Source organism: Sinocyclocheilus rhinocerous, unplaced genomic scaffold, assembly GCF_001515625.1.
Source record: "Sinocyclocheilus rhinocerous isolate Xijiao unplaced genomic scaffold, SAMN03320098_v1.1 scaffold225, whole genome shotgun sequence".
Classification (NCBI taxonomy): domain Eukaryota; kingdom Metazoa; phylum Chordata; class Actinopteri; order Cypriniformes; family Cyprinidae; genus Sinocyclocheilus; species Sinocyclocheilus rhinocerous.
The window spans coordinates 1,316,229-1,341,716 of record NW_015630532.1 but is presented as its reverse complement, the minus strand read 5'-3'; the positions used below and the strand labels follow the sequence as shown (position 1 = coordinate 1,341,716).

The following is a 25,488-nucleotide window of genomic DNA, read 5'->3' as shown; positions in this document are numbered from 1 at the left end:
GCATTATTTAAAGTTTCTTAAGGGTCAAGATCATGTTATCTGCATCTGCTGCGCTCCACCAAGCCACGCCCATAATATCTGTCATCACTCAAATTAATGCACGCCTCTACATTATCTGTATAGCATGTGTGTAAGACTCGAATACAATTATGAAGTAATAATTTTATGACGAATAAATCTTTCAGTGAGTAAAACTGGCTGTGTCTGTAGTATTAAAGACTACACAACATTATTTTATTATCTTTAAATTCATTTTTAAATGATTATTTTAAATTATTGTCCCTGGATTAGTAGGGTACTCTTGTAATAAAGTAGCGGTGGTAGAGGACAGATTTTAAGTATCAATTCTGCTTAAAAAGATGCAATCTAATCCTGTTTACATGAAATAAGCCTGCTCCCGAGCAGGTTTAAGCTTACGGACCTGTTGCTATGACAGCAACTCCGGGATGAGCTTCGAAGAACCAAACAATCCAAGATCATGCCAAATCGTCAACAATCAAATCCAGCTAACTGAGTTAGCCACGTACGAAGAACGGGCCCCAGTCCTCCAGCAATATCGTGCAATTTATTTATTTATTGAATTGATTGGTGAAAGTACAGGAGTGTCTAAACATGGTGTATAAGTGTTTGTGCCTGCTGTGTCTGTCTGAAAGCTTTGCTGTGTCCGTGTCTCCAGTGCCCACTGAGCCTCTCTGAAAGCTTTGCTGTGTTAAGCTCAGGCCCCCAGTGTAGTGGGAAACTGACAGTGAGGATTGAAGGTTATCCTAGGATGAATAAATGGCTGGGGATTACAGGCAATGGGAATTTGTTGTAGTTGAATGCCCCCAGGCTTATATGCACAGCTCAAAAGTCTGGAACCCAGAACCCTGTCATCAGTACACGGCAGAGCTGATGTTACTGCAATAAAATGAGTTTCCACTGAAACCATTGACTAACATGCAGTTGCAGAGTCCGGTTCTCTGTTCATTCCTCAAAGAGAATTAATTTGAGCTTTGATGTCAAAGTATTGAGTATATTGACAGAGAGGGTAAATTAAGTCCAAAAAGCAAGGTTTTAGTTTATTAAAGTGGAAAAGAAAATTACCTGATAAGCAGGTTCGTTCTCAAGTACGTGATTTGCACTTGGTATCAGATTATGAGTCTCTTTTATATAAGAAATGTGTATGAAAAAAAATATTAGCCTAAGTCTGATGGTAAATCAAAAATCGTGAATCGAATCGTGAGTTGAGTGAATCGTTACATCCCTATGGTCAACACATTATAAATGATTTAAGAGTGTTTTCCTTTTGCACAGATTCAAGGCGGTTTGAAAATCTGTGTGCTGTTTTGAACATGTGCAATTGGTGTCTCATCTGATCTGATTTCATTCATGCAGAAAGGCACTCGTGGAGAGAGAGGATGTCTTGGACCAATTGTGTCTTCAAGAGTTTTTGATAACACAAATGTCATTATTTTGTACCTGAAACGATTAAGCTGATCCACTGCAGAGAATTTGGGAGACTGATTAATGAACGTGCACTTTAATGCAGCTTAGATTTAAGCATTTGTATTGGTGTTTCTGGGCTGTAAAATTTGGCTCTGTACTGGTCGCTAAAACCTGCTGGTCTTGAACCAGGAACTGCCGTCGCCAGAGGTCTGGGGGTGGAGGGCCAGGATAATCTTTTCACCAAGTTTTCAAAACAAGAGTATTTCAGGACTGACTTGGAAAAAAAATCAACCCCAAAAAATAGATTGCTCCCATTATTGTGAACAAAGCTGTCTGCACAGGAACCGGCTGATGCCGTGCACGTTCAGTTAATAGACATCTTGTTTCTGTGGCATTGCACAGTAGCTTCACCTACTTTATTTATTCCCTGTCCATTTAACTTTTATTCTATCTCTATAAACATTACGGTATGTTAGTTTATTTCTATGAGGATTATTTGTTATGTCTTCTGATTATCAATCTGCTTGTGATTGAATCAAAATCAAATTACTTGGAACAAAAAAATCAAAGACTACAATGCTGTGGCCAGGTTATGTTAGGTTATTCAACCCCCTTACACACTTTTGTCAGTTTCAAAAAGTTGACAGCTTTGTTGATGAATGGTAAAACTTTTGTGAATTTTTGTGAAGTGAATTTTGAGAGACTTTATTTCAGCAAGTTTGTACTTCTCATTTGCTCATTTGAAAATGGAAGAAGCCATTTGAGGCAAATGCTTAATGCCATTTGATCACTGATCTTAAAGCGCAGGGCTTATCAGCAAGTTTTTAGTTGTATACAGGATTTCTGTGGCTCTTTCTCATTCCTCATTCCGTTTTTGCTGAAGTCATCCAGAGGATGGTTGGAAAAAGAGAGAGAGGAATGTGCTGATATGTGTACCAGATGTTACCCAGTTGTATGATTGGTGTAAACAGCATAACATCTGGCACGTTGTCTTATCACCCCCTATTTTAATACATTTTTACTCCTCCCTTCCACTCTATTGGAAACTGTATCTACTTATCTGTCCCATTCTCACTCTCTTGGGCAGGGTCTGAAAGGACATGAGGCATTTCTTGCCTCACCCTTTCTGAGATCACCTTACACAACCAAAACAGCCACTTTTCTGCTAGAGGATAGGAGACTTGTTTCAATTTTTATGCTTTTGAAACTTGCAAGGAGAGGGGAAATCTTAGATGGTGTGTTCACTAATAAAGTGTATAAATAACAGGGTCATTAAGTAACAGGTTTGTCTTGAATTTGTGTGTTATGTGTTTAAAGTATAGCACTTTTAGGTGACAAAAAATGTGTGTTTAGTTTCTATTCTAATTCTGTACAGTGCCCAGAACTTTTGCTTTCTAAGAGCTTTAAAAGTAGTTTTGCTTGCTAAGCAGTAAAGCAGCTGTTTTTCTGTTGAGCCATTTTCCCATGCTTGCCCACACTTGTCTTGTACAGCAAGTGTGTTCAAAACATGTACAAACAACATGCTTCCATGACTTTGATGTATGATTTTGAGTCCTTGGTAAGGCAGGGACCCTCCTTTGTCTTTCTTCATCTCCCTAAAATGTTCTCCGATAGCAGCAGGCTATATTCATTTGTAGACATGATGCTATAGTATAGAGAATACTTTGTGCCTTTTTAAAAATTTACTGAACACTCATCCCATTGTCCATACTTCTCCTGTTTTCTATCTGGCTCTTTTCCCAGAAGCACCATAGAAACCTTGAGTATCCATATCACATGACATCATTTTGAGACATTTAAGGTATTCCTGGTATTTGGCCTTTCACATATTAAATTTCACTTGGGTCCTAACGTTCATAAATGCCCCCAAATTTTCATTCAGGCCTAACATCACAAACAAGAAAACATAATGGATAATATTCAGGGAACTGCATTAGTGTTCTGTCACTTAATATCTATATTTGTGTTAGTGTTTACCAGGGGTGTGGACTCGAGTCACTTGACTCGAGCTCACATGAAATTGAACTATGTCAAACATATTCTACCTGCCTTCCTGATATAAATTACTATACATTTGATATGGTAATTAATACTGAGACACTAATTTGGGCAAAGAGCACTAATGACTTGTTTAAGACTTGAATCTTAAAGCTGAGGACTTGCAACTCGACTTAGACTTGCCTGTCTTGACTCGGGACTTGACTTGGGACTTGTCTGTCTTGACTCGGGACTTGACTCGAGACTTGAATGCAAAGACTCGAGACTTACTTGTGACTTGCAAAACAATGACTTTGTCCCACCTCTGGTGTTTACTATGTTCATTTGCAAGCTTTTAATGAGTCACTGTAAGAATCATGTTTTAATGTATTTTTAATTATTAGAACTTGAAAAAACAAGCAACAAAAAATAGCAGCACGTCGTTGACATATATATTGATTGCCATACACTTAATGTTTCAACATAAAGCAACTGTTGTAGCTGTTCAAAAATGTGATAATACCTTGTTTTTTATAATCTGCAACAGAAAACACTTTAGTGCCAGCTCAGGAGCTGGAGAGATGGATAATGAATGAAATGTGTTGCTGCATATTGATCGTGTGGAATGTACTTGGCAAACAAGAGGCTGCAGTACATGAAGAGACACTATTCATTGTGTTGATTAATACCTAAGAGAGATTACTCTCAGATTACTCATTAATTATGGGCTATTTGACCAGGTATCCAACTATAGGCCTACCACCCCAAATTGCATTGGGACCCCAAAACCTTTGGTCTGGGTCTGTTAATTACAGTTGTCAAATGCCGATTTGATTTTTAACAAAGTCTTTGTGATAATTTATTAAATTTGAACTAGCACCTCATGACTACACCAAGTAATGTTCACGAGAAGCTGCAAAAGACACAGCCGCAAGTGGAATATAGAAAACATGGTGACATAATTTTTTAAGTAAATATAATGGGCGATATATTGCGTCACCAAAAATTATTGAGGTCATGAACATATATTGCGCGATAAGTCGATATATTGATTATTGCGTCAGGCCTAATAAGGCTATTTTGTTATGTTGAGAAACGTGTTCATAGAATTTGTAAGTAGTGCATTTATCACTGATTGTATTTATAATCTGATTATCTAAGTTTTTAGAACACGATTTCAAAATTAAAGCCAAGTGTATTTGAGGTCCTTTATGAAACATTTGAGGTTTATCTTTTTTATGAGTAGTGGTGTACTGTTTTTGGAGAGAGACGTACTATGAAACTGGGTCTCCAAACACCGTCTGACAGCCCGTGATTTTGTGTGGCTCTGGTACTGCTGACACTTACACACACACACACACACACACACACACACACAATTAATGTAATTTAATTAATTATTATATTATATAATATTATATAATTATTATTTTTTTTATTATTATTAAGTGGTAGAGTTGGTGTATTGTAAAACCTACACCCAGTCTCCAAATATTAATTATATGAATTTGCATTTTAATCTGTAATGATGTAACATCCAAGTTGAACAGAAGATGTGCTCTTCCCTCACACACACACACACACACACACACACACACACACACACACACACACACACACACACAAACAACTCCACTCAGTGCTGAACCACAGCAACAATAACTTTGACTGCAGTTGTGTTGGGTCACAGTGATCAGCAGTAAAGAAACCTGACGAAAGGTGTTTCTCAGAGTCAGACAGCTCCACTAAATCATTTACTATCCTACTTAATAGGAGCAGATTTTACTTGTCGTCACATTGGATGATTATTTGAACAAATCAGCAATAGTTTGTTAATGTAAGGCGTTTGGACTGCCTCCTAGAGGAGAGATGTGGCACTGGCACTGCTCTCACGTAGACCTTTTTCTGTTTATATGGAAAAATGTACTCCGTTTCTTGCCCAATTTTCTTACCACTAGGTTAATTGTCTACTAATCCCACCCCATGAGGAAATGAATTCATGGCCTATTGTTTTGTCAGCAACTCTTTCAGGTTTGACTTGAGTTTCTACTCCGCTCCATCATAAAATATCTGCTGTTAAACCAGCTGTCACCCCCTTCTGCTATTTATACCACCTTGGTAAATGTTAACTTGCAACAATGTTTTATGATAAATGTGTGTTTACTTAAAAAGAAATTAAATTCTGCTCACCCTCATGTTTTTCCATACCTGATATAAAAAAAAGATATTCTGAAGAATGGGCTTATTTTGTCATATACAAGCAAAGTCAGTGTTGTTTTAGACCCTACTGATGACTACTTTTTTCAGAATATATTTTTATGCTCCACAGAAGAAAAAAGTCATACAGGTTTGGAATGATATGAGAGTGAGTAAATGATAACAGCATTTTCTTTTTTGACTGAACTATGTCTTTATTGTAATATGTAACACAGGCAAAGTGAAATTTTTTTTTTTTTTTTTAGAAATTCCTGGCAGTGCCTTAAGGAGGTTTACCATCCTAGACAGAGCTACTAATACAAAGAATGCCTTTTTTCCCTTCCAAGTAGTGAAGAATTTAGTAGGCATTACGTGTGTGTGTGGTATGTAGGAAGAGGAGGGGGAGTGAGAAGGAGTTTCTAAAGGGTGTAGTGAGACAAGTCTTAACCTGCCAGTCTCGGCACTGGTTGCTGAGTGGGATGGTTGCTAGGCTTTAGCTGGCAGAGTCACAGCGGTGTGATGTCCTTTCTTAGTCTCTTTCACACTAACATTCACACTCACAAACAAACATGCAAACACACACTCATCTTTGCTATCTGTGCTCCTGTTTAGGGCTGAACGATTTTGGAAAAGTATCTAATTGCGATTTTAAGATACTAGGCCTACTACTACTACTACTATTATTATTTGCTGGGTTCATGAATATTAATCACGTTGTCAGCGTTCGCTAGAACTGATTTGCTGAAATCAAAACAGGGACGGTATGAGCGCCAGCCAACGAGAGCTGTTCGCGCATTAGCTCCGCCCACTGCCGAGAAACCGGCATATCTTCTGCTTGTTCTTAAAAGCTGAATAATTCTAAATGAACTCTGTTATTTTGACAGGAAAATAAAAGGATAGAGGCTATTTACACAGTGAAAATAGCAGTATTTTTTAGTGATATCGTATGCTATTTACACCAGGGGCGGCGTTTCCGTATGGCAGAGTATGGTAGTTGCCATACCCTAGCCCAGTCAGGTGTGCCATGAAAAATGATCCAAACTTAATATCTCTATTATATTTAGTTATTATTATTTTAAATCATAGGGTTTTTACAAATATTTAACCAATAATAAAACTTCGTAACGCCATTGGATCCTCAAACTGTCAGCGAAACCTCATAACTTCACCTCGCCTCCATTCAAATTGACGCGCCGCGCACAGGAGGAGACAGATCTCTGCTTTTTCGCAATGCAAGGGTAAATAAATAACTGACGTTTGAATAGTACAGCGTTTTCTTTACTCAAACACTGTCTTTAAAGGCTAATGTTTTTGTGTGTTTGAAGAGTGGAGAAGTAGGCTATTTGTCATCTAGTTGTAGCCAATATACTTTTTGTATGTTTTAAATATTCTGTGCATATCGCACTTCATCATTTGTATCATGAGATTTGACCTAGTGTATTAAACAACAAGAAAAACTAAGCACCCATATAGCTACAATAAACGTTATATAACCTGTAAAAGTTGATGAAAGCGTAATGCGATGCACTTGATCAGATGCGACCGTTATATTGACAGACAAAACACAGATCTCTGTCATTCGCTGGTCAAAAACCTTCTTTTTTCCCCTGTAGGCTATTTCAGTGCTTCCATGGAATTGCTTTATTTATCAACCCACTCCATCAGCATTGTAATACATTATAAAACAGTAGCCTATGCAATAATAACTTATTGAGTGGAAATTTTAATTTTAATTCAAATTATTAAATATTAAAAATAAATGCTTTTCTGATGTGATTTGAAATTTGAAAAGGGAGAAAAAAAGTTTGCCAAAAGGCAGATTCGAACCCGGGTCGATCGCGTCAAAAGGAGCACGACATACACTTTACCATCTGCGCCACTGAATCTGTCGAATGATGATCGTCTTTTGTAATGTTGACTAGCCCAATCACACGTTAGTGGGTGAAATTAGTGTAAATAGCCTCTGCCAACAAGGCGGGCTATTTGCACTTAGTGTAAATAGACACCGATTTTTAAAAATTTTTATTCCCAACAGTTAAACAGTTGCCCACAGAAAAAAAACAGGGGGTGCTGCAGCACCCTCAGCACCCCCACTTCCCGCGCCTGTGTTTTCTGCTGATGGCCCGCGCTCGACTTGAAGCAGCGCTGCTTAGAACGTTGGGTGTGTGTCATCAAAGTACTGCGATAGCAGAGAGCGCGGACGTCTCCATGCTTTCTCTCACCGTACTTTGATGTCATACACCGATCGATCTTCAAGTCGAACACACCTCTTTACTCTGGCGTGTCACGTGACCGAGTGTAATCGCAGCCTCTGCGATTGAAAAATCTAGTTTTTTCATATCGCGATATTATTGCAAATGCAATTAATCGTTCAGCCCTACTTCTGTTCTTCTGATTAACACTGATCAACTCTTCTCATTCTCATCAGAGTGTTTTGTGTACTTTTGAGTTGTGTTGGCTTTATGTTGTTTCAGGTGTTTCCCTCAGGCAAATGCAATATTGGGCCAGATGAATGTATTCTTCTCTTGTTTTTCTAGTGGGATTTTACTGAGACCTAAATGAGTTAACTGAGGTAGGGCAAATTTTGTTTTAATGAAATACATGGACCTTTAAATTTCTGGAATGCTGTGAGCAAGTTTTGCAATCAGTTTTTTTTAAAGACCCCTTGATGTGTTGATGCAAGTTTGCAAGGGTGGGACATATTGAAGAAATCATCGTGGGATTGACAATAGCTAGAGTTACTTCATAGTAGACTTGTGCCGGTATTCGGTAATGCGATATATCACGGTAATGGCTTCATTAGTTAACATTAGCTTTTGCTCATTGTGAATGTTAATGCATTAACTAAGGTTAACTAATGAGGTCTTATTGTAAAGTGATACCTATTGGTCTTTATAGTTCTTTTGCACTTTAATCTGTGTAAAACTTTTTAACTTTATACATTTTTCTGTATTGCTTTATTGCATTTAAATGTTCAGTTATTTTTGTTATAAGAAAAAAGTTATTAAACCTGTTATAATGTATTATGACAGCACTTTTTTTAAACAAAATTTCAATATCGTGATAATACCGTATACCGTAATAAAAGCATTAGCAATTAATCGCAACATGAAAATTTGATACCGGCATATCCCTACTTCATAGACATGAATATTGCTTTGATACTTGCTAGCCAGTGGGTGGGAAGTTTTGGACGGCTTCAGAGTTAGACAATAAAATAATGATAAAATAAAAGCCACAATTCAAGTTTTGATTTCATTCTTTAATCATGAGTTATCTAAGCAAGTTGTACGTATTATAAAAGGTTTTGGTAAGTGCATTATTTGCACATGGGTTTATGGATGAATGAAAGGATTGCAGGAACAGTCGTCCATCTCTGTGGTTAAGTCAGTCCATTAGGGGGCTCCAGTGTTATTGTAGGGGAAAGAATTTAAATGTGTTAGAGAAAGTGCTGGCATGCTCCTATTTTCCACCACAGACCCGAATCCACAGAAATGGTAGCAGGCGAGGTCACTATAATGTAATGCCAAAAATCCAAAGCATTCCCCACCATTACTGTTATTATTAAAGAGAACATTTCCTTTTCACACTTTTTTTTTTAGCTTCTGAGATATTTCACTCCTCTCTTTCCCTCATGTTATACACATTTAATCAAATGGGTTAAAGAGTTTTGATAGTCTCTTTTATCCAACTATTCCATGTTTTCATAATTTTTAGGAATTTTTCAGTATCAACAAGTACACAAACAAATTGGTAGAAATATCAGACGAAATTTTAGAGAGGCTCTCTCCAAAGCTCCGTAAAAGTTGAACTTTTAAATAAACGTAAGTTGCAGAGACAATTTATTTTGGCCCCTTGACATGGGAAGGGACCCGATTTCATTTTGTTTGAAATAACAATTGAAAGAGGGGTGACTGTGTGAGAGAGTTATGGTGGGAGTTATTTAGTCTGGAATTCATCCTCATTCATCAGAGTGCTGATAGGACTCTGCTCTGGTGGAATAAGATGCCTCTGCTTTGATAGAGACGTTGGACGGACTGGCGCCGGCCAACAGAGGATGAACTCGGAAGAAGTCATGACTCCCCTGTCTAGAATCCATTAAGATATGCTGTGCCACCCACAGTCTTTATCTGTCCCTCCTGACTGAATGATGAATAAGGCATCTGATCGGACTGCATTCAGTCTGGTTTAAAGTTTATCTTGTGCATTTCATTCATTCTGAGCACAATGACCAACTGCATTTGTGAATCAAGTGACACTGAATAATGGAGTAATGATGACCAGTGGCGGCTCGTGGGTTTTAAAATAGAGGAGGCAGTGGCACACTAATTGTATTGGTCTGGGATCCCTGCCAATTATTATTATTATTATTATTATTTGCTTAACCACTTTAAAATGGCTTTTTGGTTGCTTTTAGTCAGAAAACGTAAAGAAAACGACACGCATACAGCAAGATAATATAATTTCACTTACCTGGCCTATCACTTGAAGCAAACATCCATCCCTTCTTAAAAGTCTGTGTTAAAAGAGAGCTGCCTGTTATGCCATTTAATAGGGCTGTGCAATTAATCGAAAAACGGTTTTGATTTCGGTTTTGGCCTCCAACAATACAATAATCGAGATTTTTACGATTATTGCGCCCCATTCCGCCCCCTTTTCCAGCGCTGCACTTTCGTTCCTCCATAAAAGCCACATTTCACGTGCAAAGTACAATCATGTAATGTGACTTTTGCAAAATGGGGCGTGCTTGATTTATAGAAGTGTATTTATTCATGTTTTTAAAAGCGTGAAAGAACTTGCGCTGCACCTCAGGAAGATATATGCGCTCCGAGACGGAACAGAACACGGACTTGTAAAGTCATCTTTTAGCTCAAGGTGCGCGCCTAAATGGTCAAATACACGCAAAAATGTGTCAAAATGCGGCGCTTAGTGATTATTCATGTATACCTTCGTCGGTCATGTAATAAATGAAGGTAAAAAGTTGAGAATGAAAATACGCGTGTAACGGTAAATTGGATCCATGCGGCTGTTAAAGTGACAGCGGGCTATTTTTCTGCTGTGACTGTGTGCTTAATATTAATCAAACAACAAAAGACAAATTCAAAATCACACACTGCTCTTGAGTGAAGGACTTTTGTAGCTTTAATAAGAAACAAAAAAGTTTAATTCTTACAGTGAACCATTTAATTAAGCCGACTGCTGTAGCCTATATCCAGCTTAGGCGTGTTTTCCCTTTTTTTAATTTGTATATATAGCCTACTATTTGAATGACAGCTTGGTAAATCTGTTGGCGATCAAATATTCAATGTTGCTTCTAGGGCTGTCAAAAAAAAAAATCAAATTTCGAATATTCGAATTTAAGGTCTGCGTCAGCCGTCAGGTAGCCTTATCAGTGGCGCACGAGATGCGATGACGATGTATGTGTCATTGATTGCATTTGCATGCTTTTGTTAGCCTATCCAGTTGAACCCACTAGATGCGGCGCTGCTACATTGTTCATTCATATATTGTGGAAAACGAGAGATTGCATTTGAATGTTTTTGTTAGCCTATCCAGTTGAAGCCACTAGATGCGGCGCTGCTACGTTGTTCATTCAATATATAGCGGAAAACGAGAGCATCAGTGTGGAGAAGATGTTGTTTACGTCAAAACTGAAACCAAGCCGTTCACACAGAACGCATATTTATCACATTTTCTAGAGAGACATCTATCAGCGTTGCACTCGCGTCTCGCAGAGAGCACCATGTTTAGAAAGCCATGTAAAATGAATGCAAGTTCAACTTTTAAAAAAACATGTCTCAAGATTTTATGCCGGTTTTCCCCCATCCCACTGTATCTCATGTTTTTAAATGAAGAAAGTAGCCTACTCTTTGTGATTGGTTTTCGGTCCTTTGTATTAAACTATACATGCATGCATGGTGCTGTTTTTTTTTCTAATTGTTTAAGCAACTTTATTAATTATATATGGTTTATAAACATTATTTTAAACATTATGCACTTTTTTTCAAAGATAGTCGTGTTATTTTATTACGCTTTGAAGAAACGTGCATAATATTTTGCTCAATGCGCCCTCTTGTGGCCTCAGGAGAGAAGACAAAATATTTTTTCCCCCTAACTGAAATTATGCCTTTTAAATTCAAATAGAATTCGAATTTTGATTATATTTAAGTAGAAAATTCGAATTTAGTTTTTCAGTCATTTTGACAGCCCTAATCGCTACTCATCATAAGTACTTGGCACATTATCAGTGCAGCGGGAGATGTTCAAACTAATATCACGTAATTTACGTCTCTATGATGATTGGTTGATATCCCAGAAGGGAGGCTAGCCTCCCCTGCGAGGTTTCTTTTCTCAACACTCCTCAGCGCTGAAAGTGAACACTCAATGGTGATTGGCTAATTTTTTTTTACCAACGGAGGCATGAGAGCTCAGCTCTCCTCCGGCCTCCCCCATCCAATTCTCTATCACATTCGCGATAGAAAAGTAACGCTTTCCAACTTCATTAACATGTTATGGTATTACAGCTGTGAAATTACAAACAAAAAATACACATTCTGAGACATGAACTGAAATGAATTGTGAATTTTATTAACATTAAATCGTCTTCCTCCCATTTTCACCTCAACATTTTGGGGAAGCTGTGCCTCCCCCGACAAGCCGCCACTGAATTCAACTTCAACCATCACAGGGATAAATTAAAAAATATATATATATATTTTTTATATATTCAAATAGGAAACAGTTATTTAAAATGGCAATAATACTCCACAATATTATGTGTTGCTGTATTTTTGATTAAATAAATGCAGCCTTTTTGAGCATGAAAGACTTCTTTCAAAAACATTAAACAAAATCTTATCTCCATATCCACTTTTATTTTGTTACATGTTACAATATATAAAGCAATGATTAGTAGTGAGCTTGCTTTTAATTAATGAAATCATCTTTCCCTCCAACGTATTTGCCTTGAACTCTTGCCAAGTGCTTGCACGTTTCCCAAACACAGGCATGGGCATGCTGATGAGATGTTAATTTTTCATTCCTCTCTTGTCTGTTGATATTCTCTGAGTGTTTGCAGAATAATGAGCACTCTGCTCTCAAACACGACTTGCTTTTCATTTTAATTGAAGCTTTTTGACAAATGGTCAAGGACTTGAATATTTATAAGAGAATTACATAACACAAAAGTATTAAGTTGCTTAATGGTGTCAATGATATCTCTAGATTGTCCCATATTGGTTTTGAGATGTGCTAAGAATTATGCAGTGGGGGTCTGAAGAAGGATGAAATATGAGGATGACACTGTACAGGTCAGCAGAAATCTGATCTTGGGCTTTACCCAGCTGTCGGAAGTAGAGGAAAATAGCAGGGAAGTGTTCTGACCACTGGGTCAAAGGTCAGATCAGAAGGTTTTGATCAAACAGCTGGACGAGACCCAACTGAGTGTCTGTGTTCCTGTCTGGCCCTATCTTGTTTTTGCAAAATCTGTATTTTCTCCCTCAAAGAGACAGTGAAAAAAACAATGATAAAGTGATTGAGACAATGCTTTGTGCACTGTAATATTACAATCAATGCTAAATAAACACCTCTTTCTTTAGTCACCTTTAATCTCTTGTAGGGTCTTTTTATATCAAAATTATAGAATTGCCAATGAAAATACCAGTGAGAATTTACAATCCTTCATTTTTGATTCCACTACAGTAATATTAAACTTAAATGCAAATAATATTCAACTGAATTCACTTCTTTGATTAATCTAAATTAAAACAATGGCATGCGGTAGGGCTGGGCGATATAGCTAAAAAATGTATCATCAATATAATGTTTCATATCGTTCGGTATCAATAATTATTTTTATATTTTATAACCTTTTTTAAAACAAAGAGCAATAGAAAAAAACGTTTACATTTTACCACTGTATTTTTAAATTAACCCAATTTATTGATACAAACAACAAATATTTTTTGTTTTAACAGCCAAAAACAAAAAAATTAAACTAATATCTCATTTCTAATGTTTTATATGCAGATTAAATGGGTCTGAAGGAAACTTTTGGCTTGTCTCCCAAAGCCTTGAGCGGGTTTGATCCCTCCGTGTCTTCCGGTAAGCCGACAATGCGTACATTGCATCTCCTTCCGCGATTTTCCAAGTCGTCTACTTGCTCAGTCAAATCACGTATTTGTTTTTCCAAGTGTTGAATCTTGGTTTCATTGGCAGTGCATGTATTTTCAGTCACTTCGATTCTGTCCTCTGCTTCTTGGACTCGCTGTACAATACTTTGAATTTTAGACGACTGGTTATCTATCGCTTCGAGAACCGTTGAGATCTTAGCATCGATCACTGAGACTATGTCCTCCGTCATGCTCTTCATAGCTTGTAGAAGGTTAGGGTCAGTGACAAGATTGTTAGTAGTGTCGTCAGCAGTCACCTTTTCGGTCTCTTCATCGTGGGTTAACCGGTCAGTAGCTGGTGTATTATCCGCAGCCATGGTTGCCGATTTATGCGTGTTTCTCGGCGCTGCTTTTTTCGCACTCCTCAACGAAATACCTGACGATTTGTTAAAATAATTGTTCAGACTCATTCTATCGAAGTAAAGTTTGTCACTGAGCTACTCTTCTGTCTCGATGAAAAGGATTTTTTAAGATAAATAACCGAGACTAATCACGCAGCTCGCAAAACGCATGTTCTCTCTACGGCGCCATCTTGCATCCCCCATACTATTTGTATTTATAAAAAATCTGCTGTAAAATAATTAAAGATCCATGATGTGTTCGATTTATAGTGTGGAATATTTTCTCAGTACCTTGTGCCCCAGAGGTTTTGCTGTTGCCACCGGCTGCTCCAGATCCTTGCCTCTGTTGAATGGAATAAGGAAAGAAACTAAATTAAAATGTTTTTAACTTTCAAAAATCATTTTACAAGAAGGTTGAAATAAATGAGGAGAAGGTTTGTTAACTACAAAAACACAGGCCTGGGTGAATATCACAAGTCACCAGTCATATTTCAATTTTAAAAATACGATTTCTTTTAATATGCAGTTAACAAAAAAAATTTTAAAAAAAAGGAAATTAATTTAGATAATTAATATAATTAATCATGATTAATCACATCCAAAATAAAAGTTTTTGTTTACATAATATATGTATGTGTGTGTGTATATATATTTTAGGTATTCTTGTAATTATTCATTCTCTTAATTAGTTTATTATTTTGTTCTGCTTGTTTGCATTCAGTTTAGACGTAACAGTGATTACATTAATACCTTGCCAAGACATTTAATCCAGGAAGTGAATATGAGAAGTCTTGTGATATTACTTTGTTACCGTCCTACTTTTGACATCTCTACTCACTAGTCTAGCATTCTTTCTCCTACTGTAATGACACCATAGGAGATAACTGACGTTAACTGGTGGGGTCAGAGCCAACTACCTTATAGTTACAACCGAAGATTAGATAATGTGTGAGAAACGGATATGCCCTACGTCCGTTAACTCCATTTCGGTGTTGCAATGGCAGCATTACACCTTTTCAGTCATAATATTTGGCATGTCAGTGGGCTGAGACTGCCATCAGCCAATAGCTATCTTCGTTTAGCTATAGTGTACATATAAACACAACATCTTCCAATAGTTCCTCTCTGCTTTTCTTTAGCATACCGACACACTTCGCTGAGATCATCAAGATGCCCTTTGGGAGGGTAGCGGCCCTAATTAAAGCATCCATTTAGCCCAGCGCTCGACAACAGACACTGGACTTTAGCATAGCAGTAGACCTTCAGATAGTCTCCAGTTAACTACAGTGTGCACAGTAATGACAGGTTAGACACTTAACCCTCATAATACAACTCAAACACCACTAGAGACTTACAAAATGGTTCACAAAACAAGTCATTTACATATAATCTGAATGTGCTAATGAATAAGGGCAGTTTGAGATGAGAGATGAGTGCAAAGGAGAGAGCTGCTGTGAAATAAATGATAAAAATAAGATTTTTTTTAGCATGAAAGAGATGAGTTTCTGAAGTGAATGTGGGACAGTCTTATATTAGTATTGTTTATATACTATTACAGTATTGATTTATGTTGAATTTACTTTTTTATATATTCAAATTTCATTTTATTTCAAAAGTTTTGGTCAATTTTTTGTGCTTTTGTAATTTTTTTTTAGTGTAATTTTGTTTTTATTTTTAGCTTTTTATTGAAGTTTAATTCTAGTAATTTTAGTAGCCTACTTCAGCTTTAACTTATTATGTTTCATCTTTTTATATTCAGCATTTGATTTCAGCTTTATTTAAATTAGCAGATTTTTTTTTTTTTTAAGTTAACAGTAACACTGATGTGGGAAATTGTATCTGAAGAAAGGTCAAACCAGTTTGCCATGCTCAGCACTAAAAATTTGGATCACATTAAAAAATGTGACCCGAGATGATTTTCTTTTTGCATATGTATATTCGTTGTTTTTTTTTGTGTTTTTTTTTACAAAAAGAGGATATTACACCAGTATTCTCTGCTTCAGGCTTGTGATCTCCAGCTGTGAGATGTTTTTGATGTGGAATTAGTGAAGGGGTACGCTGAACTCAAAGAATCCCTTTCTTTCCCTCTCTTCCCACCTTCAGCAATCCCACCGTCTACAGTCACTTGAGAGGGTTACGTCTGCCTCCAGAACCTTCTAAATCCAGCGTGACTGCTCTCTGCTCCACTTTGGGGGGGCCGATTTTGGTTAGTGCAGCACTAAATCAGACCTGTTGATGTGTGGATGGCATGTCACTGGTCTGAAGGGATGAGATATTTTCTGTGTGAGAAGAGTGGAAATATGACCAAAACAGATATATGCGATGGCCTGATTTTTTGCTGCAGGTGTCCTTACAGGGAGCAACAAAGATGAATCTGTTGAGTGAGCTGTTGTGCAGATTTCAGCTTATGCCATTAATAATTCGTAGCTGTCAACATATGGCCCTGGGCTAGTGCAGGTTAGTAGTTAAAGCACTGACTCGGTTACTCATTTTATGCAATGAGACACATGCTTGATTGCTCTGTCACACTCATAATAACTGCCTGGTATTGCTCTTTCTTATACTCTCTGTGTGTTATCTTCGTATATCTGGACACAAGTATCTATAGCTTTCTTCTGTGTCTTGATTTATGACCATGTACGTTTGCTGTTGCCAGGCAAGACTGTGGGTGTGTATGTGTGTGTGATTTGGGATGGGGGATAGGGTTTCATTTTTACAAGGTGTTGACATGAATTATAACACATAGAGTCACCCAGACTGCCCGGCAGCCTAGATTCAACCTAGATACATGGTCCAACCAGAGAGCTTATCACTTCTTACCTTGTTGGTCTTATTAACCTGTTTGTGTTGAAAACACAAGTAGAGTGTGTGTTTTTGTGTGGGTATGTTAAAATCTGCACTAGAAGAACGACACACCCTATTACTCAACTTTACAAACAAACCAACCTGTTTGCACCTGTCCCTTGTATGCAAATGCATTTCGTTCATGCATGACATAAACACACACACACACACTCACACACTCACACTCATGATTCATCAGCTGTACCCATAGGTTAAGACTCTTAATGAGTTTTAATTTAAATCAATTAATATACTGATGATGATTTCCTCAGACCGCCAGATGATGACCTGGTCTGGACCAGAGACTTTAATCTCCTAGAGATTAATGGTTGTAGCTTTATGTGCGGCCGTGGCTGCGGAGGGGGATACAGTATTTGCCTGCAGTGCTGAGGTTCCTCTCATTTGGCTGGCCTTGTTGCTCACTGTAACGGTTACTCATGGACTAGATATGCTAGGATGGTTTATTATTAGCAGTTCTACGCCAATCAGTCATTGGAGGAAGGTCTGAGGGGCAGAAATAAAAAGGTAACCACCCTGAGCTTGTCTGCGTGCTGTTTACAGGGATATTTTAGACCTGGAAGAGCTCACATATTTACCGCCAGAGGTTGAACGTCCTTGCCATTTGGCATAGAGGAGCAAAGCAGACACCGACAGAAGGAGAGGAGAAGAGAAGAGAACGGAAAGCAAGATAGAGGCTGTACTGATAAGGGGACGGTCTGACAGAGAGGGGAAGAGACAGAGACTCAGCCCCGGAGGAGGAGCTGCTGTCCCGGGGCTGGTCCCTGTGCTACAGCGGCTCACACTCTGTGTGTTTGCGCCGTTTCTCGTGCCGTGATGAAGTCTCGTGGCGAGGCTGTGGGCTGGAGAGAAGTTCGAGGACTCTGCCGAGGTTTCTGGTCCCCCTGCGAGGCGCAGGCTGCCTGCTGGAGAGGGGGATTCATCTGAAGACCACAAGCACACAAACACTCGCTGGCTGAGTGTTAATTTTTTCAGACAGAACTTTTTCTTATTTTTGTACTTCTCCAGACCACGGCAAAAGGACCACCAAGATGAGTCGATGGCTCAAATGCACCTCCATGTACTTTGTAGGTATCCAGTGGTAGTTTTCCCTTAAACTTTGCTATGCTTTCAGTTCTTTCTTCTTATGTATGCAAAAGCTGGAGGGAGAAACGCTGATATTTAATTGAGTGTATGTGTGTGTTTTAAACTGCTCCAGTGTGGGAGAATGACTTGTAGCTTTCTCCATAAATTCAAAGAATTCGGGAATCCTGCAGGATTCTCCTGGAGAGTGAACTGTTGCATGAGATCTTTGGAGCTAAGACGTCTTTTGAAAAGCTTGTGTGAACTTGTATGACCATGGCAGGCTTAAAGCATCTTTTGTTAATGCAAAAGCTTTTATTTTTTGATTTGAGTAATGTGTATTAAGACTACTCTAAAGTATTTATTTCCTCAGGTTGTTACTTTGGTTCATAAGTTATTTAGTGTCCTGGGTGACTACAAGCCTTTGCAATTAATTAAAATAATAACTGTAATAATAAATTAATATTTTTATTGACATTCGACATCATATAAACATTTCCATTTCCATCAGATACTTAGAAAAGTGAAAAGTAATTTTTTTTCAGTTTATGTAAGATAAGCTGTCATCCTTTTTATTTTGTGAAGACTTCAAGCCTTTCGTTTCCTGTTGTGCTTTTGAATATTTGAATACATGGTGCGCTGGAGTTGTTAACATTCCTTCATTTAGCTAATTACACTTGTGATCGCCACCCTGATCATTAGGGGAGTCACATAATAGGTGTCACCTCAGCAGCTTTATTGAACATGACACTGCTGTCTTTGTGCACATGCTGATGTTATGAGTGTTCTGATGTGTCTCTCTTTTTCCTTTAGAACACAGACTGGAATAAGTATGATGACAGGCTGATGAAGGCAGTGGAGAGGAGGGAGGTAGACAAGGTCGCAGCAGTGCTCGGCAAGAAGGGCATCATCCCCACCAAACTTGACGTAGAGGGCCGCTCTGCGTAAGTATCCCTGTCACTAAGAATGGGTCACCATGGTTGACTAGTCATCCAACAAATGATTAGGCTATTAGTAAGGTCAACTAATTTATCAAAAGTTTTTAATCTAGATTTAAGAAAGCATGTGAAGTTAAACAGTCCTATATTTCAAAACTTGTTTCCAGAATCCTGCGTTCTCATCCTGTTCTTTGCGTGTGGTCTAACTGTTTAACTTAAGAACACGTCCCTAAGAAACGTGGCCTCTCTTAATGGGATTAACCCGAAACCAGTCTAATAATACAGGGCATCCTTAAGACCAATGAATCGACTAGGCAGCGTACCAATTAGTCTGTTTTGAAAATATGTAGTTTTGCACATACCTGCCTGAAACGCGTGAGATTATTCATAATTATTAAAGTACTTGAACACTCTTTACATCTGCATATTTCTGTAATAGTATAGGCACAACAGTATTTGAACAGTAAGATTTTTCATTATAGGAAAAAAATATTTATTGACTTAAATGTCTTGGGATTCATGCTATACCATGATATTAAACTCTGCTTTCAATATAGTACACAGCTTTATCATGCATCAGACTGATTGTCACTTCATTAGCCCTTTTTAAATTAGAGGAGTCCTGTTTGTTTATTTAATTTATGCATGTATTTATGCTTTTGTTCATACTTTGGTATGTATGGTCTCACTAATCGGCCCTATGTTTTTGTCCAATCTGGACTGAAGCATTTCGTGCCTGACCAAGAATTTGAGTAAAAATTGGAAAACATGTTGTGGTTAGAGATGCTTGACCCGGCACAGACCAGAAGAGTCCAGAACAGCCTGGGCTTCCTGGGCCGGAAGTAGGTCTTCAGTGAATAAATCTATGCTTGTGTACACTGACTAAATTTAGTATCTAGAAGTTTTTTCTTTCCTAAACTGTCATGTTAACTGCTTACTTAATCTTCTTCTGAATGTTCCAAGTCTGGAGAGCTTTAGATGATGCCTTTTTGTTTTGGGATAAATGCAGGAAAAGTATGTGGGGTCAGAAGTGAATCGTTGAACCCCGCTATTCAATATCACACTGAGTGATGTTCCACATTATTACATGGCCACACAGTAGACTCCAACACTGGTGGATCAACTGTGTCTTTTCCTGTTTTAGAAAGCCTAGTTGGCCTCCCATCAATCCCTGATGTTTTTGCTGCCTTGACAGGGTCTATGTAGGGCATAGACAGACACATTTCAGCTTGATTTAACCACAGCTTTGTTTCATTCCCTCATTTAAAGCCATAAGGTTCCCCTTTGGGTATTTTTGTCATAGTGTGAGATTCTTCTTGCCCTGTTGGGTGGAGAAGAGCTTGCCTTGTAATAAGGTGCTAGAATTTCTCAGGACTAAATCAAGAGCATCGGTCGCCGTCGCAGTCGCCGGGTCGGTGTTATAGTGTAACAGAGCTCAATTAATAAACACCAGCCTGTTATATGAAACATGCTTGTGGACTTCAGTGTGCCATAATGGCTGCCAAATGACCTGGACATGGGAATATGCAGCCTTTTTGTGCATAGTCGAGTGGAATACACAGGTCAAATGTTGGATTTGTGGAAATCCTCTGTTCATATATAGCAGGACCCCACATGCAGACTGCATTTCCAGCCTGTTATTTCCCTTACCGGTCAGAATAGCTCACAGGGAGGGCAGACCACAGGGCTTGTAGGGTGTAGTCCAGTAGTTCTGGTGGGTAAATTGGTAACCTGCATTAGGACAGCATTTTTGCCTTGTGGGCAGATGGAAATGAGCAGATTTCTGTGTTTCTGTCTTTAAATAAGAGTATGGAATGAAATACACCTGCTTGATGGAGCTTGCTAATAGATGGTTAGCTCACAGGAAACATAGACCAAGCCTTCCTGCTGTGGCAGTAACCTTTTGTTTCTTTAACACACCCAGTTTTGAAAATAGATGTATGCACAGTTTGTAATTAACACTTTGCAAATCCCCAATGAGAGTAAAATTGGTTTTGGTTAGTAAATAAGTTGGCCAGTAACTTTGTTAGGAACTGAAACATAATATATGGTTTAAGGCAAATTGCAAGACTGAAAATCTGACCCTCATGATGTCAGTGAAGTGTCAATATATTAGTAGCTCACACATTTTCTAATAACTTCTACCTCAATTTACCAGTGACACTATAACCTTTCCAGTTTTTCAAAGATTAAGAGGAAACGGTTATATTGTACTTGACCCTGGCAGGACTCAAAACGGTTTTGTTGTTGTTAACTAAAACGGTTAAATATGTTATTCAGTAATTGAAATAAAGTTGAAATAAAATATAAAGATTCGATTTAAACTTCAAAATTACAAAGTGAAAATAAAAATAAATCTACATAAAACAATATACAGTGAATGACAATATTAACAATATTAATGAAACTTAAACTGAAAAATAAAAATTTAAAAATAAATGGCAGTTCAAAATATGAATAAATACCTATATAAATAATAATGAAATAAAAGGTATGCAGGTCCCTAGAAGCAAACCAGTTCTTTATATGATGTATTTTGGGAGTATCACACTACTGTTTCAAAACTCTATTATTATTATTATTATTATTATTATTATTATTATTATTTTGAAGATGCTTGACTTGTAAGAAATATTTATGACTAGTACATTTTCTCAATTTCTTCACCATTGACAGATGTGACGGTTCATTTTAGAGCCTGAACACACACAGACAGAAAATTCTTTAGAAGTTCAAAATATATTTTTTGAGTTTCTTAAAGGACTCTTGCAGCAGCAACATATTAAGTAAGAATGAGCCTTGCGTTCAGTAAAGTATTGAAATTCCTAATGCATTCCAGACTTATCAGATACTCAGATGCATTGAAATGGCTTTTGCTGAACTGCAGAGACTCTGGTGACAGACTAGTACAGCATGCAAAACTCTTGTTTTGAATTCAAACTGGCGCCCCATCCCACCTCTCTAGCACCTCTAAAAATACATAATGTATCCTGAAGCCGCAGATATGCGAGTCAGCCAAGGAGTTGGAGCCAAGCTAGAATGACATGTCTGGGTCTTCATGACCATCTGAGCCCTTCAGTCTCCTCTAATGAGGGTCACTTACCATTATAACAGTCACCTTCTTTCCATATACCTAATAAAATGTTATTGCGTTTAGTCATTTTTAGTTATGAAATCATATTTGGAGGAACCTGTGAAGCAATGAGCTGTGTCTCCCTTTTGGCTTCCCTGGAAATTGTATTAATTTAAATTTAGATTAAATTTGAAAACATCATATACTGTAGTAGTGGAACAATGTTGTTTTGATGACTTACAAAAGGACTATAATGCAACTAACGTTGTATGAATTTTCATAAAAATAAAGTTTCTGAAAGTGATACACACTAGGGATTGTGATGAACCGCCACATCGCTGAAACGGTACTGATAAAACATAAGACATATTCTCTGTCCTTAATTTTAACAATAACAAATTGCCACCCATCCATCATTCCATGGGTGGTTGTTTGGGACAGTGTGTGGAAATTGTGTCCACAATTTCACCTGTCAATCTTTAGGTCAAAGGCCTGTCTACATGTTTGGATTCTCACCATCAACACTGTCTAAAATAACACTTTCCAAACACAGGGGAAAATCTGCACGTCTCTCTTTACAAGATGTCTCAGAGACATTCTCGCCTCTTTAAACTGAGCTCAAAGTGCTGATTTTGATCAATTCTGCATCTTGCATATGAAGTAAGAAGTGAATGTGAATTAATTAAATATGGACATTATCTTGGCCAGCATTTTGATAATGGAAGTATGTTTATATGAGGTATGTATGAATAAAAAGTATGGTTATGTAATGTAAAGCGAGGAGTTTTGCGTGCAGATGCATTTGAGAGAGAGTGTTGAGTTTCTCTTGATGGTAGTCCTTTCCTCCTCTAGAATGCTGATGATGGTGGTAAGAGCAGGCATCAATTTTCAGCATGCCCTTGCCACAAGTTTAACCCTTTCTCCTGTTTCTGTTCCTTTCTCTCTCTTTCTCTTCAGCTTCCATCTTGCTGCATCCAGAGGACATCTCGACTGCCTGAACCTCATTCTTAATCACGGTGTGGATGTCACAGCCACGGATGCCACAGGTGAGGATTTTGCTCTAGATGGGTGAGTTTGAATACCAGGGAACACATATAATGATAAAATGTATCCCATAAATGAGCTTATCCCTTAAATGTACTTTTATGGACAGTAAAACTCTCTGTCCGGTTTCCTAAAGGTAAAATGTACAAAATGCTCATTACTTACTCTGTCAATTTCCAAACCAATAATTTCCAAATTAAGGAAAAGACATGTCTCAGAATTCATGAAAAATATTTTGGGTGAACTAATCTTGGTTGAACATCTCTTTAAATGTTAATGATATAGCCACACATTTTTCACCAGAGAGTGAGGTTACTCTGGAAAACCTTTATAGACATAAGCCATAAAAATGTCACTGTCAAATGATATGTATAGAAGAACTGTTTAATGTAAAATGGGAATGGATGTGGAACATTTTGGTTAGACTCCTGCTGTTGACATCAGTCTCTACAAGCGGACTGGAGTTTTGTTAACTAATGGCTCCTATTGATTTGTTGTTTTGTTCCTGTAGGAAAAAATGCCTTACACCTGGCAGCCAGAAATTCCCAGTCACTATGTGTGCAGAAACTACTCCAGGTAAAGCTGCTTTTCGCAATCAATACAGTTGTAAGGAATGGCTAGAAACTCAATGTATTTTTGTACTCTTTTCTTTTAAAGCCAGACAATTTCTGCTCTATTGTATCCTCTTTTTGATGTGAAGGACAAGGTGTTGAATCATATTTCTGAAGAGTAGATATGAGGTTTTCTGAGGACTGTGATGATGAGATGAACAATGGCCTCCATTGTAGGGCTGTGCCGATTCAATTTTGTATCAATGTGCCCAGGTTTTCGCCTTATATTGTGTTGATACTTCACTATTTTTCTAATTATATTTATTTGATTTATGACTTGAATCATTCCCTGAAGTTCAATTAGGCACTTTCTGAACCGCATTTTTTAGCACACTCAAAGCTGTATCATTGAGATGCAGAGGAGAGACACTCTGTGAATCTCTCATCTGATCTCTCTCTGAATATCTTCTCTATCATGTTTGATACAATTTTAATAGCAATCCAGAAATATTGGTATATAGCAATGTGTTGAATCATGATGTACAATTCAAAAGTTTAGGGCTGGTAAGATTTTTTATGTTTTTGAAGTCTCACCAACTGTATTTATTTGATCAAAATGCACCAAAATATAGTACTACAGTGAAATGTTTGCTTTTTTATGTGTAATTATTCACTGTGATGTCAAAGATTTGGTGCTTAAGAAACATTTCTTACCATAGCTGAAGGTAGTTATGCTGCTTAATATTTTTGCAAAAACTGTAATGCTTTTTTGTAGGATTCTTGAATAGAAAGTTCAAAGTAAGCATTTATTTGAAATGGTAAATTTACAATGCACATCCTTTCTGAAAAAAAAAATAATAATTTTGTCTTAAAAAAATACTGTTTAAATTAAGTAGGCCTATTGAAGAGTATGTTTTCTGATTTGTGTACTATATCATAGGCCGATACCCAGCCCTGCTTCATTGTCATGTGTGTGTTCAAGGAAGGGCTGCAAAATCGTTTTTTTTTTAGTTTGTTTGCAAACCTTTATTGCTATTGGTGAGCTTACTTCAGCCCACAGGCTCATAAACAAAGTGTAACAAATAAAGCAATGACCTGAACTAAATTGCATAATGCTGAACCTGACATCCTGATTATGAGAAAATTATGCTGTTTGAAGGCAAATCGAGCAGATCTTGTTTACAGATACGCCGCTTAATTTCAATCAATTAATCCACAAACACATTTTGCAAGAGGGATTAAACTCTGTCTCTGTGCCATTGTGAGTGATGGTGCTTGAGATAATTAAGATAGGAAATGATTCCTATCACTTGCTTGTTGATGACTCCAACAACAGCGTCTTTGTCGTAGTGACTTGTGTTAATTACTTTGTACCGCAGGGAGCAAAATTAGAAAAATCTGACTCGACTAATTATGTAAAAAAAGAGTTTTAGTATCTGAAAGTTTGTCTGATGCTTGCCTTTGAAATCACTGGCAGCTAATATGAAGCGTAATCTACACAAGTGTCATGACTGTGTCCTGTTATTCAAACAACATTGACTCACTGGATGAGAGTATTTTCCCGGGTGTCTGCAGTGTTGACAGGCTGTCCGTACTGTAACCTGCAGTCTATATTTCTATGCCATCATCATGTGCAATCTGAGACTGGCTCCTAGAGCCCATCAGATAGAGTTACCCAGGACACAGTTAGCCAGCAAGACCATGTGACCTTGCTACTGGTTTTGGAGGCTGTTGCTAGAGCATAAAAGGTTTTTATAGTGACTGAAGTCAGAGGAGTTGTTTTGTTAGAGATAGCAAAAAAAGAGGTGGAGAAAGTATTGGGCTTGAGAAAGTAGGACAGACAATGGA

The 25,488-nt window shown here is 37.6% G+C and overlaps 1 protein-coding gene across 2 annotated transcripts in view; it reads left to right on the top strand.

The window, feature by feature from the left end:
* The window catches only part of LOC107740440 (uveal autoantigen with coiled-coil domains and ankyrin repeats protein-like), a 48,169-nt gene that overhangs the window by 7,347 nt on the left and 15,334 nt on the right, over positions 1-25,488 (top strand). Inside the window, exons 1-4 of one of the 2 annotated variants that reach the window (XM_016552883.1) lie at positions 17,446-18,039; positions 18,848-18,978; positions 23,003-23,091; positions 23,601-23,665. In XM_016552883.1, the coding sequence (XP_016408369.1) occupies positions 18,004-18,039; positions 18,848-18,978; positions 23,003-23,091; positions 23,601-23,665 (321 nt within the window). In that variant the 5' untranslated portion in view covers positions 17,446-18,003. Of the gene's footprint in view, positions 1-17,445; positions 18,040-18,847; positions 18,979-23,002; positions 23,092-23,600; positions 23,666-25,488 lie in introns of those variants that run through there. The other variant, XM_016552882.1, reaches the window with a different exon arrangement.